This window comes from Pogoniulus pusillus, chromosome 2 (genome assembly GCF_015220805.1).
Source record: "Pogoniulus pusillus isolate bPogPus1 chromosome 2, bPogPus1.pri, whole genome shotgun sequence".
NCBI classification, from domain to species: Eukaryota; Metazoa; Chordata; class Aves; order Piciformes; family Lybiidae; genus Pogoniulus; species Pogoniulus pusillus.
Genome location: NC_087265.1, coordinates 4,483,959 through 4,502,211, shown reverse-complemented (window position 1 = coordinate 4,502,211; position 18,253 = coordinate 4,483,959). Strand labels below are relative to the sequence as shown.

The window sequence follows — 18,253 nt, the reverse complement described above, 5'->3', positions numbered from 1 at the left end:
ACATCCTTTTTAACTGGTACCTGTTCCCAGTTCCATGCTTTTTAATAGCTAAGCTTCCACTAGCTCCTGGTTTCTGCTCACTGCATATTGCTAACATGAACTGGCATTTCTCCTTCAGTTTTATTTTAAGTTAAGCACTACTTAAAGCTCAACTCAAGTACAGATGCACGCAACTTTCAGACAGCTTAGTCCTTTTAACTAGGTGGGAGTATAAACTTCCCACAGCTGTCCACCAAGCTTTACATTTCATGTTTCTCCTCCCACACAGATGTGTAAAAACATTAAGTAGTTGTTCATACATTCATCAAATGCCAAGTAAAAGAGATAAGGCTATGTAAATAAAGCTTCATTTTCCTGCTCTTGCAGATAGCAGGCATCACAACCTCTGAGACAGGAAAGCAACAGAAGACTTCAGCCACATGGCAGGTACAAAGCCCTTGCTCTCCCCTCAAGAACATGGTTTTCCTAGTCAAAAAGAACCCCAAATCATAATGGAGCAACTTACTTGGGTTGGAACAAGTACTGGAGGATAAGCCAGCTTGTGGTGTCTGTACATCCAAAAGGAGAAGAGCACGATCACTGCGATTCCCATTATAGGCACCAATGAATACAGCAAAGTATTGAACAGAGGTGGCTTAGGTGTAACAGGGTTGGAAGTTGCTGAAAGCAAAAAGAAAAACAAACAAAAATCATCCAGTGCTTAACTTGGCTAGCGTCCTCCCACTGCAATATAGCTGGGCAGTAACTGGCTTGAGAGCAGCCCTGAAAAGGACGGGAGGGTGCTGGTGGATGAGAAGCTCAGTATGAGCCAGCAGTGTGCTCTTGCAGCCCAGAGAGCAACCAGAGCCTGGGCTGCAGCAAGAGAAGTGTGGGTATCAGGTCAAGGGAAGTGATCCTCCCCCTTCACTTGGCACTGGTGACACCCTACCTGGAGCTACTAACAAAAGAGGGCTATGGATGTGCTGAAAGATGTCCAGAGAGGGGCCATGAGAATGATTAGAGGGCTGGAGCACCTCTGCTATGGGGAGAGACTGAGGGAGTCGGAGCTGTTCAATTTGGAGAGAAGACTCTGAAGTGACCTTATTATGGCCTTTCAGTATTTTTAGGGGTCTAGAACAAAGCTGGGGAGAGACTTTTTAGGCTGTCAGGCAGTGATAGGACTGGGGGGAATGGAACAAAGCTAGAAATGGGTAGATTCAGCCTGGACGTTAGGAAGGAGTTGTTCATCGTGAGGGTGGTGAGAGCCTGGAAGGAGTTGCCCAGGGAGGTGGTGGAAGCTTCATTTAAGGCCAGGCTGGATGAAGCTCAAGACAGCCTGATGTAGTGTGAGGTGTCCCTGTCCATGGCAGGGGAGCTGGACTCTGACTGAAAGTACAATTCCATGATTATGATTCAGTTTTGTATTGGAATATAAAGAAGCATTGAAAAGGCAGCATTCTGGAGAGCACAGAAATAACTTTGATACCCACATTTACACATCAGCACATTGGACTTCTCTGTGCTTCTAAGCTCTATCTAAAGCATGTCAAAGGTGTTTCTACATTACAGAGATTGCAAGAATGCCATGAGAGAAAAGGTTTAGACTTTGGAATGTCATTAATCAGTTGAAAAGGGTAGAAATAACCTGCCAATGTTTCTATGCATTGCAAGTGATGAAAGTACAATCTCTTGTTGAATACACTTCCATAAAGCCTCCAGATAAGCTCTGGAGAAGTCTTGCTCTTAAAGCAGCTGGTAGAGACCCTTGCAGCAAAAGAGGTTTCATGCACTTGATTGCTTTGGCAGTTTCACTGACAAAAAAGACAAGAATACCTCTTGGGTCAACCAAAGGTATTTTCATCTCCTAGATAGTGTTATTGAATTCTATAAACAACTTCCTCTGGCTATTTGGTACACAAGATGTTTGCTGTTTTCAGTTCAGTTATTAACATTATTCACTTTTCCAGCCAAGATTAGATTCTTGACTGGAAGAAGATATACAAGAATAATCAAATCATCTTACAGCTATTGGTTTTTAAAACAATTATTGGTTAAGTCTGGCAATCTGATTTTCTTTGTAACCTGGGAGGGAATTTCTCCCCCTCCCCTTTTTAAAGGTTACTGTGTCAATCTAAAGAGTAATTCCAAGGTCCAGTTAAAGAAACAGAGTGAGAGCTTTGTTTCAAAAGGAAGAGTATATCCATAGGCTGGCTCAGGCATAGAAGAATGATCTGGCTTCTAACACAATGACTTATAGATAGAAAGAATCATAGAATGGTTTAGGTTGGAAGGGATCTCAAAGCCCATCCAGTTCCAACCCCCTGCCATAGGCAGGGACACCTCCCTCTAGAATAGGTTGCTCAAGGTCTCATCCAACCTGGCTTTCAACACCTCCAGGGAGGTTGTGGATAACAGAATCACAGAATGTAATCTTTGACCTCCCTGGGCAACCTGTGCCAGTGTCTCACCACCCTCACTGCAAACAACTTCTTCCTAACAGCTAGTTTAAATCTCCCTGTTTAAACCCATTCTTCCTCATCCTGTCATTACCAGACCTTGTCAATAGTCCCTCCCCAGCCTTCCTGTAGCCCTTTTCAGATACTGGATGGGCATTCCAAGGTCTCCTCAAAGATACTTACAGAAGTTTAATTATGTGATTAAGATTGGAGAGTACCTTCTGTATCTTGGAAGGATAATCTTAAATAATTATTTGTTTTTTTCTCACCCTCAGAAAAGAGCTGAATCAACTTTTAACTATTTAGATGACTTCCAGTACAGAGACCTTCCAAAATGGCATTTACTAGGCTTTTTTGATGTGAGGACACAGAGAGCTCCATCATAGGGGCATCAGAAACCTTCGAGCTGCAAAACCTGAATAAGACAGCTTGAAAACATGCATGGAACAAAGCATTTCTCAACTCTCAGTAGTCCCTTCATAAATATGTTGGACTGACTTACGTTGTGTGACCTCCATCTCTGGAAAGTAGAAGAAGCGTTCATTGCACATGTTGCCTTCACAACAACAGAAGAAGACTTCAGGGCTGTCCTTTTTCTCTATGCAGTCATTTCTAGAGAAGAGAATAAGAAACAGATTTATTAATCTTATTTTTTTTGTTTGTTTACTTTGGGTCAAGAGAAAGCATATGCCCATCTCCAAAATTTGAAGTCAACTTCATGACATCATCCAGAACAATTTATCGTCCAAGTAAAAGTTAAATCTGAAGGACAAGTTCAAGTTTTGCTATTTTCTATTGCACTGAAATTCCATTTGAACTCAAACAGCACATTTCTGCTATTTTTAAGACAAAGCAAACCACCCACAGGATAGCTCATGATCTGAACAGGATGCATCAATGCCTAGATTTTAACCATAACCTCACACTGCAAGGTTGTACAGGTGGGAAGTCAGGAGAATGTTTCAATTTTGGTTTTATTTTTAGAAGAAAAAAAAGGATTAAATTTCTACAATTCCCCCTGCCTGCATTATGGGCAGGGACAGGGTTGATTTCATTCACTGAATTCACTGCAGAGAAGGAGCTCTGCAAACAAGTAAGCTGAAACAGTTGATTAAACAAAAATAGGTGTCATGTAGAAGACCACCTGAGAGAAGAATGAATTTGAAAACCCAGAAGGAATAGTTCATAGAATCACAGAATGGTTTGAGGTGGAAGAGATCCTGAAGATCACCGAGATTCAATCTCATTGCCATGGGCAGGGACACCTTCTCTTAAGAGCAGGTTGCTCAGGATCACTTCCAACCTGGCCTTGAACATTTACAGGCTTGGAGCCTCCACAACTTCTCTTAGTGTCCTGGGTTAGGGTGGATCCCTCCCCCAGTAGAATAAACTGCCTACAACACAGATTTTTGGCAAGTCAGGGGAAAAACAAACTGTGTATTTTATACTTTAACCAGAACAGTATAAAGAGAATAAAGTACTACAGAAATATAAAAACCTTAATGAAGATGGGGAAGGGGTCAAGCAAGCCAGCAAAAGCAGCAGCAGCCAAAACAGTGGTGGGGGGGAGATAGCAGTGGGAGCAGCAGAAGCAGCAAAAGGCAGGTACAAGCTGTGTGTCCAGTCATAAAGCTCTTGATGCTCCAGTAAAATGATAGTAACTTATCCATTGTTGCCATTATATGGCCCATCTCTAGAATGTTCACCTCTCCACTCACAGCTTCTACTTTTAAGTTTCTCTGTTCTGAATATTTTTATGTTCAGCTCAAATGGCCACACTGAGGAACATGTTTCAGTGCCTCTGTACCTTCATAGAGAATAATTTCTTCCTCATCTCTGACCTAAACTGAGGTTTTCCCTGTTGCAGGCCAAAACTCATCAATCCTGTCACTCCATGTCTTTGTAATAAGTCCCTTTCCAGCTCTCCTGTAGCCCACTTCAAATACTGAATACTGGAAGGCTGCTAAATGAGGATTTTAAATACAGCTGAAGGTTGTCAAAGAAGTTTTGGGTTCCTCTTCAAGAAAATGAGGGTTACTTTACAGCTATTACAACTACACTGCAACTTCCACAGGGCATTATTCTTTATGTTCCAGTCTGCTGCCGTTTGGAGCTCATAGAATCCTGTTGTAACTCCTGATTTAATAAATAACTGTTCACTCCCAGAGATAAATTTTTGTCTAGTGGATATTTATAAAACATAGCAACACACATTCTTAAAAGAAATTAGTGAAGTCCTAAGAGCTGAGAGTTTCCACTCAGTTTTCTGCTGCTTGCCTATTCCTTCTCACAATTTGTTTCCTAGGAATAACTTAAGATTAATTTTTTCCTTAGGCTGTGCAAAGATACATGCAGAACTAGTAGAGTAACAGTGCTACAGGACCTCATTCTGCTTTGACACTGGCAAATTCTGTTTACATCCTAAAAGTTTGATGTTTAGGAGAAATAAACATCGCTCAGAAAGGGAAAATAACTCCACTTCTGCAAAGCTACAGCAAGGGATGGATCAAAAAAAAAAAATCCTAAAGTAGTTTTACATCCTCAAAGACTTAGAGTTATTAGATACTAGTAGAAACAAATCTGATTTCTCTACATGCCCTTCTGCTTCCAGCATAGCAGAATTCCAATCATGCTGTGCAAGCAAGCTTGGTGCTTCTGATTTATCTGTTTCTCAGATAAATGCTTTTCACCTCAGCTTTAAAAGAGGAAACATCCTAGTGCAGGGGGTCAACTTGACGTGATAGAAACCAATCCAAGGATTTCTTCTGCTCATTAAACATTTAAGAAACAATCCCAGAAGGATTTCTAGGATATTGCTAAAAATAATCTCTAAAGAACATTTTAATGAAGATCTATTGTGTGTTTGTTGTTTAGGAAAAGGAGAGATCATGAATCTAAATGGGTTTGGAAAAATAAACCTTGAAAGAACTAGAATATTACTACTTAAGAGAGTCACGACCTTTATTCAGTCAGCATCTAACAAACCCAAAGTCCTGCTGTTACTGCTCATGGGTACTTGCTAGACCATCTGCTGGAATTTTAGACTATTCCATCTCTCTTAAAGCTGCCACCGAGGTGAGCTTTTAAATAGATTGGAAGACTTCTATTTAGAGCAGATCCAAAGTGCTGACTTCCCTACTCCAAAGCCTTTGGACAAGTGAGCTGCAGAATTTTACACTCTGGTTTTCATAACCCTATTTGCATTATTTGGCAATAGCAAGCCATTAGAAAAATCTCTTATTTCCGAATGGCCTAAAAATAAGAATCCATTAAACATCTGAGTTTTAATACAGGTCGTCTGGGAAGGTTGTGGCTGCTCCCTTCCTGGTGATGTTCAAGGCCAGGTTGGATAAGGCCTTGAGCAACCTGTTCTAGTGGGAGGTGTCCTTGCCTATGGCAGGGGGTTGGAACTGGATGAGCTTTGAGGTCACAGAATCAATTAGGTTGGAAGAGACCTCCAAGATCATCCAGTCCAACCTAGCACCCAAACCTAACCAGTCAACCAGACCATGGCAGTAAGTGCCCCAGCCAGGCTTGGCTTCAACACCTCCAGGGATTATGACTCTACCACCTCCCTGGGCAACCCATTCCAATGCCAATCACTCTCTCTGACAACAACTTCCTAACAACATCCAGCCTAGACCTCCTCTGCCACAACTTGAGACTGTGTCCCCTTCTCTGTTGCTGGGTGCCTGGGAGAAGAGATCAACACCACCTGCCTACAGTCTCCTTTCTAGTAGTTGTAAACAGCAACGAGGTCACCCCTGAGCCTCCTCTTCTCCAGGCTAAACAACCCCAGCTCCCTCAGCCTCTCCTCACAGGGTTTGTGTTCTAGGCCTTTCACCAGCTTTGTAGCCCTTCTCTGGACACAAGATATCCTTATAACCTAAACCATTCTATGTGGTGGCTTTCCTGCTCCAAGGGTTTTGGAGAAGTGAGCTACAGAATTGTTGATCCTGGTTTCAACAACTGCATTTGCATTGTTTAGCAATTCAGGTCATTAGAGAAATCTACTTTGAATGGTCTGAAAAGGAGATTTAACGTATGGTAAGTAAATAAGAGCTGTGAAAAGGCACTGCTCTGCAAACAAGATGAATTGCTTGAACAGAATCAGGGCCTTAAATACAGGTTATGTGAGGAAAAATTAAGCATGTGTGATGTGTGTGCATCTAAAAAGGATATCTATCGACTGAACTATTACCTTCGCTCTCAAGGAACTAAATCATGGACAAGCACAACAGCGTAAAACTACAACTACATTTAAAATGCACAGGAAAACTCACTCACCTGTCATAACAATTGATGTCATCCAGCCAGCAACCTTGCTTCACAATTTCAATTGATCCAGAAATGTTCTTCCACGTAGCAAAACAGTGTCGTCTTTTATCTTTATCACCGTAGCAAGGCTCGATTCCGCTGCGGTTTGTTTTATCCTTCTCCCAGTTAGCGTTGTAGTAGATGCACTCCTGTGTTTCTGATCTGCCAAGTATGGCACCTTTAGGGAGCAAGGGATAAATCACAATTAAATGCCATTCTGAAGGACGAGACCTGTCGTCAAGAATCAAAATGAGGATGAAGTAAAAGTATCATGCAGCACCTGCGGCACTTTGCCCTCACTGAAAGGTCACAGGCAGAAATGCTGAAAGCTAACACAAAGGGCTTCAGTCAAACAGTGACCTGGGTTATTGCTTCTGATCTTGATAAGTTAAGAGCAAGTCGTGACAACACTTCTCACACAATGGTTTAGGTTGGCAGTGACCTTTGAGATCATCTACTCCAACCTCCAAACCAGGGTAGGGACACCTCTCAACTCAACTGGGCTGCTCAAAGCCTCATCCAACCCAGCCTCGAATGTCCCCAGGGAGGAGGCATCCACAACCTCTATGGGCAACCTATTCCAGAATCTCATCACCTTTGCATTAAAGAACTTCTTCCTAAGATCCAGTCCAAATCTATTCTCCCTTCAAACCATTCCCCCTTGTCCTGTCTATAGACACCCTCATGGAAAGTCTCTTTCCATTCTTTCTGCAGGATCCCTCCAAGTATTGGACAGCAGCTTTAAGGTTCCCCCAGACTCTTCTCCAGGCTGGAGAACTCCAGCTCTCTCAACCTATCCTCACAGCAGAAGTGCTCCAGCCCTTTGTCACCCTCCTCTGGACTCACTCCAAGAGTTCTATGCCCTTCTTATGATGGAGATGCCATTGAAAACTGAAACCACTGACCATCAAAGATTTAGTAATCAGCCAAACAACAAGCTTTAGCCAGTAGAACTGACCAAAAAAGAGGGTTTGTGTCATGCCACACGTGCCCAAAAACCCGTTAGCACATCTCAGAAACCTACACCCAACTGATAAATGCAGTTTTAAACCACTGACATCTTTTCCCCCAGCTTTCATATGTGATGTAGTTTCTGAACACAAAGCACTGAAGTATGAGGCACACTTTGCTGAAATGGTATCTTTTCATGTCATTCTGATTTGCCAAGTGAGCAACTGGAACTGAGACCAAGAGGTGTGAGGCAGCAGTCTCTAATCTCTGGGGACAGTACTGGGTTTTTGCTGTGTGGTTCAACCCAGTCAATCAGCTGTAACAGAAGATGTTAGATCTTTGCAGTGACTCCACAAACAAGTGCTCCTACTCTCTGACATCTTAAGGCCATCTCTCCCCACCTCACAGCACACCCAACATATGCAGCCCCACCACCATGGCCAACCTGCACGCTACGGCTGGACTTGACGTTCTTGGAGGTCTTTTCCAACCAGAACAACTCTAAGATTCTGTGAGACTCTAAACCCAAGGAGTGTTTGTAGGCCAAAGCACAGATTCCACCTCTCTCCAACATGCTGGTGACCCAGAATGGCCTGGCACACTAAACCTGCTATCAGGTGACTGTCCTTTATTTAGTGTTGCCCAACTATCCTTAAAGCAATTTGAGCTTTTGAATCTGATTCTTCTTGAAACACATAATTTAACTCTTTCATGAATGCCTACTCACAACATACAGCAAAATCCAACCCAGATGAACAGACTGAGGCTCCTCAAAAGGAAGTTAACTTGATCATTGTAATGGGATACACTTGTGTGTTTCTGAAAAGGTAAGAGGGTCATGGATTCATGGAACCGTTTGGGTTGGAAGTGACATTGAAGATCTAGTTCCAAGCCCCTGCCAAGGGCATGGACACCTTCTACTGAAGCAGGTCACTCAAGGCCTGGTTGAGCTTGGCCTTGAACATCTCCAGGGAGGAGACATCCACAGCCTCCCTGTGAAGCCTGCTCCAGCATCTCTACCACCCTCACTGTAAAGAATCTCTTCCAGTCTTAATCTGCCCTTCACAAGTTCAAGTCCATTCCCTCTCATCCTAGCACTACAAATCCTTGAAAAAAGTCCCTTTCCAGCTTTCTTGCAGGCCCCTTTAGGTACTGGAAGGCTGCTTCAAGGTTTCCCTGGAGCCTTCTCTTCTCCAGGCTGAACGACCCCACCTCTCTCAGTGTGTACCCCACAGGGGAGGTCCTTCACCCTCTGATCATCTTTGTGGCCGCTCCAGCAGCACCACACCCCTGTGAGGCTGGGGGCAGCAGGACTATTGAGAGTGCAAAATGATAAACATAACTCCTGGGAAGGAGGAAATCCCTGGCTTTTACTCCTGTTTTGTCTTGTCAAATGCTGCCAAGAGTGTGTCATTAATCTCCATTCAGGCTTCACCACTTAACATATAATTAAAACATGAGAAAACAGGGAGGGAGGTGGAAGAGCTGGAAAGCCTGAGGACTCCCTCTGAATTAGAGAAAGGGTCACAGCAGAGTGACAAAAGCACAGTTACTTGGCCTGTGCACCCACCTGATATTTTCTAGAGTGACAACTGCATGAGACACCACGCTGAGCTGAACAGAGGTGACCTTCCACAGCACTTCCATACCTATTTACCTGCATCACTGATTACCTCCTTAACTCAGATACACTCCCAATAATTTTTATATGCCTTGCAGCCAGAATCATGGGGCTTATTCTCCTGCATGAGGGGATACCAAGTGGAGCAGCTGTAGCCTTGACTTTGTGGGATGAAATCTCTGTCACCCAGGCACTCTACCCAACAGCAGTGGGAGAGGAGGGTCGAGGTGACTGCTAGAGCCTTCCATCACTTCACACCTCCTCAAAACACATACAACCAACAAGAAGGTAATTTTTTTCCCCTCACTAAACATACCCCATAAAGAAGTATAGGGAAGAAAAAAGTTGCACCTCTCAGGGCAGTAAGGAATTCAAGCTGAAGGTTGCTGCAGCCCTCTGAAAGCAGAGCAGAGGACGTCAGAGCGGAGCCGCAGCGCTGCCCTAACTGGGCATCCCACGTCCCCACCTTCGGAAACTTCTGACTTTGACGCAGTCCCAAAATAGGCAGAAGATGCTGCTTAGGCTTTTTGGGCTCGAGCCTGGATGTTCAATGGGAGAAGGGCACTAGCCAGCTGGTAACACTGCGAGATGCAGCATGGTAACCATTAGATTCTTTGTGCTGCGATGGCCTGACCTTTACAACTCCCAGCTACGGCAAGAAACAGATGAGGCAACAGATTGAACAATTTGGTTCTGTCAGTGCAATAAAGCAGAAGTCCTGGATTTCTCTCATACGTGCCATTCCTTCTCTTCCCCTGCCAAGCTTAGCTTTGAAGGACCACAGACAAGCTGGATTGGATGACAGAGTGAAAATATCACCAAATTCACTTTGCCCAACTACTCTCCTTAGACTTGTCTTCACTGCAGGCAAGCTTTCTTATTCATTAATGCTCTGAAGCAGCTCAACAGCCCAAGTGCCAGCAACCACAGTGCTCTCATGTTGAGTTCCCATCTAACAGTAATGTCTCTGATAAGGGCTGAGCAGACACTTCCAATAGGTCTGGCCACGCTACAGAGATGTATGGACATAGCAAGACAGTCTTGGATTCATCTTTGGAAGTAGAAAAAGAGGACCAATATAGATGCAAGGGAAGAAAAAAGGGGAGCCAGACAAAAAAGGCAGCACTCAGCCCACTAAACACAGGAATCATCTGCTTACCACCACCTCTGCCATCTCCTCCACAGACATCAACATCTTTGAGGAGAAGGGCAGTTGGCATCTACCACAGCAAATTCATCTGGGTCTCAGTTTGGGCATAGTGTGTCCCTACTCAAACTCCTGTAGCTCTTTGAGTACTGACACACTGTTCTCATAGAATCAACCAGATTGGAAGAGATGTCCAAGATCATCCAGGCCAACATGAATATATGAAACTGTCACATCCTTGGGAAGTCTATCAAGCCCCAAAGGAAAAATGGTGCTGTTGAGAGCAGCCCTAAGCACAGCAAAAGGAGCATCCTATGGATTGAACTCACAAGTCTGAAAGCTTCTCAAAGGAAAGTACATTAAAAGAGCACAGAAAAATCAGGTATATAATAGAGTTTCTTCTGGCATATGAAGACAGATGACATTTAATACATGCTGTTATCATATTGTGGTCAGTGTGCTGCTGCATCACTGTACATTTGTGTCCATCCACAACAGCTGCAGCAAGAAAAGCAAACCAATATTTGCTGGTGACCTTCTGAACTGCTGCTAATACAGGATACGCTCTAATTGTCAGCAGGACACAAAGCAATTTTATTAGGGTGCACTGTGCAGTCTGGAAAACCTCACCTCAGGAGGAACTGGAAGGCCTGGCTACCAGTTTTCCAAGCAGAAAGATCATATGAAAGCCTGAAAAAAAAGCCCAGCTTGCTTTTTTTGTTAAAAAGGAAGAAGTAATCAAATCAAATCTATAGAGAATAAAGACAACTACACTAATCCAGCCTTTGTTTAGAAAGGGATGACTGGAAGAAGACACTGAATGAATCAGGAATTCTCCATTACAGATACCATTACATTTTACCTAGAGGGAGGAAAAAAAAAAAAGATGGGAGAAACTTCTGGAAGTTGATCATCTAGTTTTATTTAGTGGATTGTGCAACACAGCTCTATAGGGCTGTAATGTGGGAATGCTTTCATGACACTGTTAGTAAGTCACAATTAATTCCCTTGTTTCCTGAGAAGGCCTCAAAAGAGACATATTCCTGTACCACCCCCCAACACCTCATGTCCTGCTCCCATCCCCAAATACTGCTTTTGCAGCAGACTTGGTTGGTGTCACCATGTAAAGGCTAAAAGCCTTCCCATCGAAGGGAAGAGGAATCTCAGATTCCTTGCTGGTTTACGAACATTTTTAAGGCAGAGTGATGAAAACTGAGATAAGGCAACAGAATTACTTGGATAGTGCTGAGATCTACAACATCAGCATGGAAGAAACTAAGCCAAGTCATCTGAAAGCTGGTCTGTGTAGGTAGATGGCTTTGATGGGCACTCCCAATGTGCCCTAACACATCCTGAACTAGAAAGGAACTACGAATGGAATACTGAACTTAGCTCTGCAGGTCATAACAACACAGAGCTGTTGGAGCAAGCCCAGAGGAGGCCCACAAGGATGACCCAAGGGATGAATTACATTTCTGTGAGGATAGGCTGATGGACCTGGGGTTGTTCAAGCCAGAGAAGGCTGCATGGGGATCTTATAACTACCTTCCAATACCTGAAAAGAACCTTCAGGAAGGCTGGAGGGCCATTTTTCATAAAGGTGTCTAGCAACAGGACAAGGCATAATGGTTGGAAGCTGAGGGAGAGAAGGCTTAGACTGGATCTTAGGAAGAAGTTCTTCAATACAGGGTGGTAAGACTTCTGAACAGGATGCCCAGGGAGGTTGTGGATGCCTCCTGCCTGGGAGTATTCAAAGCCAGGTAAGACAAGGCCTTGAGGAACCAACTCTATTTTAGAGGCATCACTGCCCATGGTTGGGAGATTGGAGGTGGTGGTCTCTAAGGTCCCTCCCAACCTAAGCCATTCTATGATTCCATGTCACCTAACACCAAACAGAACTACAAACAAGTTTTTCCATCTAATATGTTTCTGAGATGCAAACAGCAACACTGAAGTCTGGCAACATCAATCCCATCTGTATTTCATGGCTGCACCACCCCCCCAGACAAGTCATTAGGCTGCACCTGAACTTGACTCTATCCTAAGGTCCACTGACAATATTGGTAACCATTCCTATGCAGGTACACACCTGTGGTAGACAAGGACCTTTTGTTGCTGTTCCTTAAACAACACAGTGTATGAAAGAAAATGAGAAGCTCAGTCTGGCAGCTACCTACAGATACAGCAGAAAGGTTACTTCAACAGTTTGATGCCTGAGATAAACCTGCACTCGTTGTGAGCATTAAGATCCGCAGCAATGGAGCGGTTTATCACACCGGCTGAGCAGAACAGCCTGAAACACCCCCAGGAACTGGGCACTGGGAGATACTTAGAGCAGCCCTCTCAGTAAAGGTCTGAATTGTAACATGCTGCTCCAGAGGAACAGAGGAGGACAGAATATGCAGCAGAAATAGAAAGAGCACATTTGAACAACTCCACTTACTGTACAGGTGTCTTTTTCAAGTGCTTGTCTATAGACCTTACTCTATTCGTTTCCACAGTGATCTCACACACACTTTGTGGACCCACAACCACACCAAGAACAGTTCCAAACACTGCTGAAAGCCCCAGCTTTGATCTTTCTGCCAGCAGGAAGCAGGCTTTATCATTCTGTATTTTTTTCTGATAACACCCAGGAGAATGGTTCTCAACAGACAAATAAAGAGGTTATTTCCAACCTAATAAAGCTAACTGAGCTGCAACAGAAAAGACCTTTCTGCCCTTCTTCTACATACCAGTATGTCCCAACAGGTAGTTTGCTCTCTCTTCCAACAAGTCCTATTCTCATTGCTCTTACTGCTTGCAGACAAGGACTGTACTTCATAGAAACTGAGCCAAAGGACATTCATTAAGTCCAAGGACAACAGCAATTAACTGAAGCAGCAGAAGAATCACGAAGAAGATAAACAGGAGAGTAAGGTAATGAACCACCTGAACAGCTGATACTCTGCCTTACAGAGAAAAGCTGGATTTCTTCACATCACAGAATGCACTGGCTTGGAAAGGACCCTCAAAAGTCACCTTGCCAACCAGTCAGCAGAGATATCACCAACTAAAGCAGGTTTCTTAGAGATCCATCAAGCTTGACATTAAATGTCTCCAGGAATAGAGCCTTCCCACATCCCTAGGCAACCTGATGCAGTGTTTCACCACTCTCATTGTGAAAACCTTCCTCTTCATGTCCAACCTAAATCTCCCCTGCTCCAGTTTCAAATCATTGCTCCTGGTCCTAGCACTACAGGCCTTTCTGAACAGGCCTTGCCCAGCCTTCATATGCTGCCTTCTCTTCTCCAGGCTGAAGAACCCAAACCCTCCCAAGCCTGTCTTTGAAAGAGAGATGCTTCAGCTGCCTGATCATGTCTATGGGCCTCCTCCAGAACCACTCCTGTCGGTCCATGTCTCTCCTGTGTCAGGGACTCCAGAGCTGGATGCAGTACTCGAGGTGAGGTCTCACCAGAGCAAATCAGGTCTCAATCTGCAGGACCTTCAGCACAGACTTTCTGCCTGTCACTTTCCTTTTCAGCACGTTGTGCTCTGTGATGTAGTTGATGAAGTCACGGGAGAAGAATGGAGAAAAGCCACCAAAATGCAGAAAAACATGCAGGACTTCATCTTTTAGGAGGCTGAAAGGTTAATCTTTAAAGTTTTAATATTGACCTGGTGTTTTAACAGTTCATTTTCCTATAACAATAGTTAAAACTAAAAACTGAGTATGCAACTCCACACAAGACCTGCAGTACACTCAGAAGTTTTAGTGTGGCTTTCTGAGTAACATAGCTGTATTATTCAGTTCTTCAGGACTACTGTGTGATGGGGATGTGATATCTCATCATATACTTCAAAAATACTTCCCTTTTTTGGCAATTCACACCTTGCCAGAATGGGAAAACTTGTACAGAGTAACCTGCCATAGAGTTATGAAATTCTTTAGCTGAGATGAACACCTCTAAAAAGCTTTCCAAAGGAAGAACCCAGTGCTGAATAACTAAAGAATGATCCACTTCTGCCAATACACTAAGCCTTAAGAGCAGAGGTTTCTGAATACAGTGGAAACTATGGAGGATGAGGTCAACTACAATTAAAACAAAACTGAGCAAGGAGGTAAAAAAAATAGAGAAGAACATGTATCACTATGTATCACTGTACTGGTAAAGGCTCTTTGTCCTCTCTGTTTGCCAGACAACAAGAAAAACACTTTTCCACTAGAAATGTCTCTTCTGGATTTACAGATGGAAGGTAATCAAAAAGAAGTCAGCTGCTATAACCACTTGATGTTGTTATTTTTTTATCTCTGTCTATATATCTTGTTTTTATCTAAAAAAGAATGAGAGTGAGTGTAAATATAGAGTCTGCTTAACACAGACAATCTATTGAACCATCCATCTGCTTCGGAAGACAAGCTACTCAGAAACTGTCAGCTATCATTCCTGGATCTAAGAGAGCTTTTAAACCACCAGCGAGTAATGCATGTTTCAGAAGGAGGGCACTGAGCTGCTGGAGAGAGTCCAGAGAAGGCTACAAAGATGATCGAAGGGCTGGAGCATCCTGCTCTGAGGACAGGCTGAGTTGGCAGTGTTCAGCCTGCTGAAGAGAAGACTCCAGGGGAACCCTGCAGCTGCCTTCCATTACCTGAACGGATCCTACAGGATAAATGGAGAGGAACTTTTCATAGAACACCTTAGGTTGGAAAATACCTTAGAGATCATCTACTCTAACCTCCCCACCACGGGCAGGGACACCTCTCAACTAGACCTGTCTGTCTAGTGGGGTGTCTAGCAGTAGGATGAGGGGGAAAGGTTTGAAGCCAAGGGAGAGCAGGATTAGACCGGATCTAAGAGTAAGTTCTTCAGTAGGAGTGTGCTGAGACTTTGGAATGGCCTGCCCAGGGAGGTTGTGAATGCCTCCTCCCTGGGGGGTGTGCAAGGCCAGGTTGCTGAGGCCTTGAGCAGCCAAGTCTAGTTGAGAAGTGTCCGTGTCCCTGTCCATGGCCAGGAGTAGATGATCTCTAAGGTCTTTTTCCAACCTAAGCAATTCTATAGATTGTACACTGGAAACAACTGATCAGACAGCACTTATGAAATTTGGTCCCATTTCTTGTCACTGATCCAAAGGCTGGTGCCTCTGGCAAATGAAAAGTGGAGTTGGATCACTCCTCGGGTTTTTTTCTGACACCAAGCAGCAGAATGCATCAGTTTGAGGTGACTACAGAATGATTACACAGATTGAGTGTATCAGTGGTTCTCTGCCACAACACTGACATGCTTTCATCTCATCAACACTGCATTGTTACAGTCAGCTTCCACTAAGTATCTAAAGGCACTGCAATACTGTACCCCTAAAGAGAGACAGAGCAGACTTCTTGCTCTTTGGCCAAGAAAGGCTGGACCAAATAATCCCTGAGGCCCCTTCCAACCTAGGATTATAAAACTCTGTGGTTCAGGTATGGTGCAGTTTACAGACTGGTTTGAACAGAAACATTACTTCAGACTACCAAATACTATTTGGACATGACCAGCAACACTAAACCAGATAGAACAAAATGAAGAAACTATGGGTTTGGAATGGGTAGAAAGAAGAGATGTCCTTAACACATGCTGAACATCCATATTACAACTTTCTTCACCAGTGAACCTCTAATGCAAAAGTGGCCACAATCTTTCCAAGTTCAAACTTCAATAGCCACAATGAAGAAACCTCTACCTCTACAACTGTGAACTCATTCTGATGTCCTCTAGAGAAGAACATTCAAGAGAGACGATTAAAGTTTCATTGAACAGAGACCTGAGATTTTAGAATTGGTGGTGACAGAACAAATGGAAAGCATCTTGAAAGAGCAAGGCCACAACTGAAAGCTAAGGACTCAAGTAAAGATGAGGAAATCATAGAATCAACCAGGTTGGAAGAGACCTCCAAGCTCATCCATTCCAACCTATCCCCCAGCCCTATCCAGTCATGTAGACCACAGCACTAAATGCCTCATCCAGTCTTTTCTTGAGCACTTCCAGGGATAGTGACTCCACCACCTCCCTGAGCAGCCTTAGTTCAGCTGTTAGTTTGAGAGACTCCACAGCACCATCCAAAATAACATCTCCATCTGAGCTGATTCCAGAAGATAAAAGGGACAACTGTGATATGAGGAATACTCAGAAAAGGGCCACTGCAGGAAGCATAACAGAAGCACTGAAGGGAAAAAAAAGAAGCTGAAGCAACTTTTAAGTGCTGCTACTCACAGTCCCTCCAAGCACTTGTTGAAGACACTAATCATGTTATAATTGCATTTTGTTGAAAACTTCTGCCTTGTATTTCCAAATCATTTATTTCAGGAAGTGGGAAAAAAAAGCAGGCTGGTGTCCACATTTTCCAACACCTCTTCAGAGCAAAGCACATGGAAAAAAAACGGAGTAAAAAGGGTCAGGCGACAGCTATGTCCTTGAAGGAGAAATTAAGGTGCCAGTTATGACAGAAGCAGAATCCACAGCTACCTCTAAAATGAAGATTGTCATCCTCCAGGAATCTCTACAAATGTCAAGCTAAGATAAATGCTATTTTTTCACACTTCCTGACTTCAAGGGAAGACACTCAAACACAGGCTCATGTTTTCAAGTTCAAACACGCCATTCCTGTCACTGCAAGGTGTGAGCAGCACTAACCAGGAGAACTTTCTCAGCTGCTGTCTAATCATTTGGTGAGGAGGGTGAAGGTTGAAAGATTCTGTAAATGGTTTGGGTTTTTGAAGCACAGCCTTGGGACTACACTCACCTTGTGGCTACACGCTTATAGCTAGCTATATGTTAGCTATGCTATAGCCTAGTTATATGCTAGGTCTCATAAGTGTTATTGGTGAAACAACTCATGACAAACATGAGAAGTTATTAGGAGACTGGGAAACTCATGGAATGGCTTAGGTTGCAAGGGACCTTAGAGATTATCTACTCCAACCTCCCCACAGCATGGACAGGAACACCTCTCAACTAAACTCACCTGCTCAAGGTCTCATCCAAGTTGGCATTGAACACCCTCAGGGACAGGGTTCCATTGCACCCTATCTAGGTGGTATCACTGTAGTCTTCCAATACTTAAAAGGGGCATGTAAGAAAGATGGGGACTGACATTTGAGCAGAGCCTGTTGTGACAGTACAAGGAGTCATAGTTTAAGCCAAAAGAGAAAGATTCAGACCAAAGAGAAGGAAGTAAATTTTTTACACTGAGAGTGGTGGAACACCAGAGCAGGTTGCCCAGAAAGGCAATAGATGCCCCATTCCTGGAATCATTCCAGGCCAGGTTGTTTGGGGCAGTGAGAAAACTGCTCTAGTTGCAGCTGTCCCTGCTGACTGCAGGTGGATTGGACTAGATGGACCTTTATAGGTCCTTTCCAACCAAAAGTGTTCTATAATTCTATCTAGAGCTGTCTGAATGAAGCTCAGGTAAGGCAGCTGCTCATGAAGTGCCTACAGATACTTTCATCACACATTCAAGTAAGATCATATCCAAAGTCTTCAAATGCTGTTTAGGTTAACCTAAAACCTATCACCAGCAGCCATACTCCCAGATTAAAGCCCAAATAGGATACCTCTGGATATCAAAGCTAGATTGGGAAGATATGAATCTCTTCAAAGGATGACTATCATGCTGCTGGTGGTAATCAGCAGAACTTCTATTTTTGGGCCTGACAGCAAGTTTTCCAGCAATGATCTCAGCTACCTGTCATAACTGTTCATGATTTGAGAGTCCCAAAGCAAGTGGAATCCTGCAGCGCTTTCCTGCCAGTGCACGTGCTGCAGC

The 18,253-nt window shown here is 43.7% G+C and overlaps 1 protein-coding gene across 3 annotated transcripts in view; it reads right to left on the bottom strand.

Moving 5' to 3' along the window:
• The window catches only part of ACVR2A (activin A receptor type 2A), a 78,468-nt gene that overhangs the window by 31,093 nt on the left and 29,122 nt on the right, over window positions 1-18,253 (bottom strand). For all 3 annotated transcript variants that reach the window (XR_010304887.1, XM_064154698.1, XM_064154711.1), the window contains exons 2-4: window positions 6,723-6,930; window positions 2,938-3,047; window positions 506-660 (exon numbers count right to left, since the gene is read on the bottom strand). Coding sequence is in view for 2 of the 3 variants with exons in the window: in XM_064154698.1 (XP_064010768.1) it covers window positions 506-660; window positions 2,938-3,047; window positions 6,723-6,930 (473 nt within the window). In the remaining variant the exon portion in view is untranslated. The remainder of the gene's footprint in view (window positions 1-505; window positions 661-2,937; window positions 3,048-6,722; window positions 6,931-18,253) is intronic.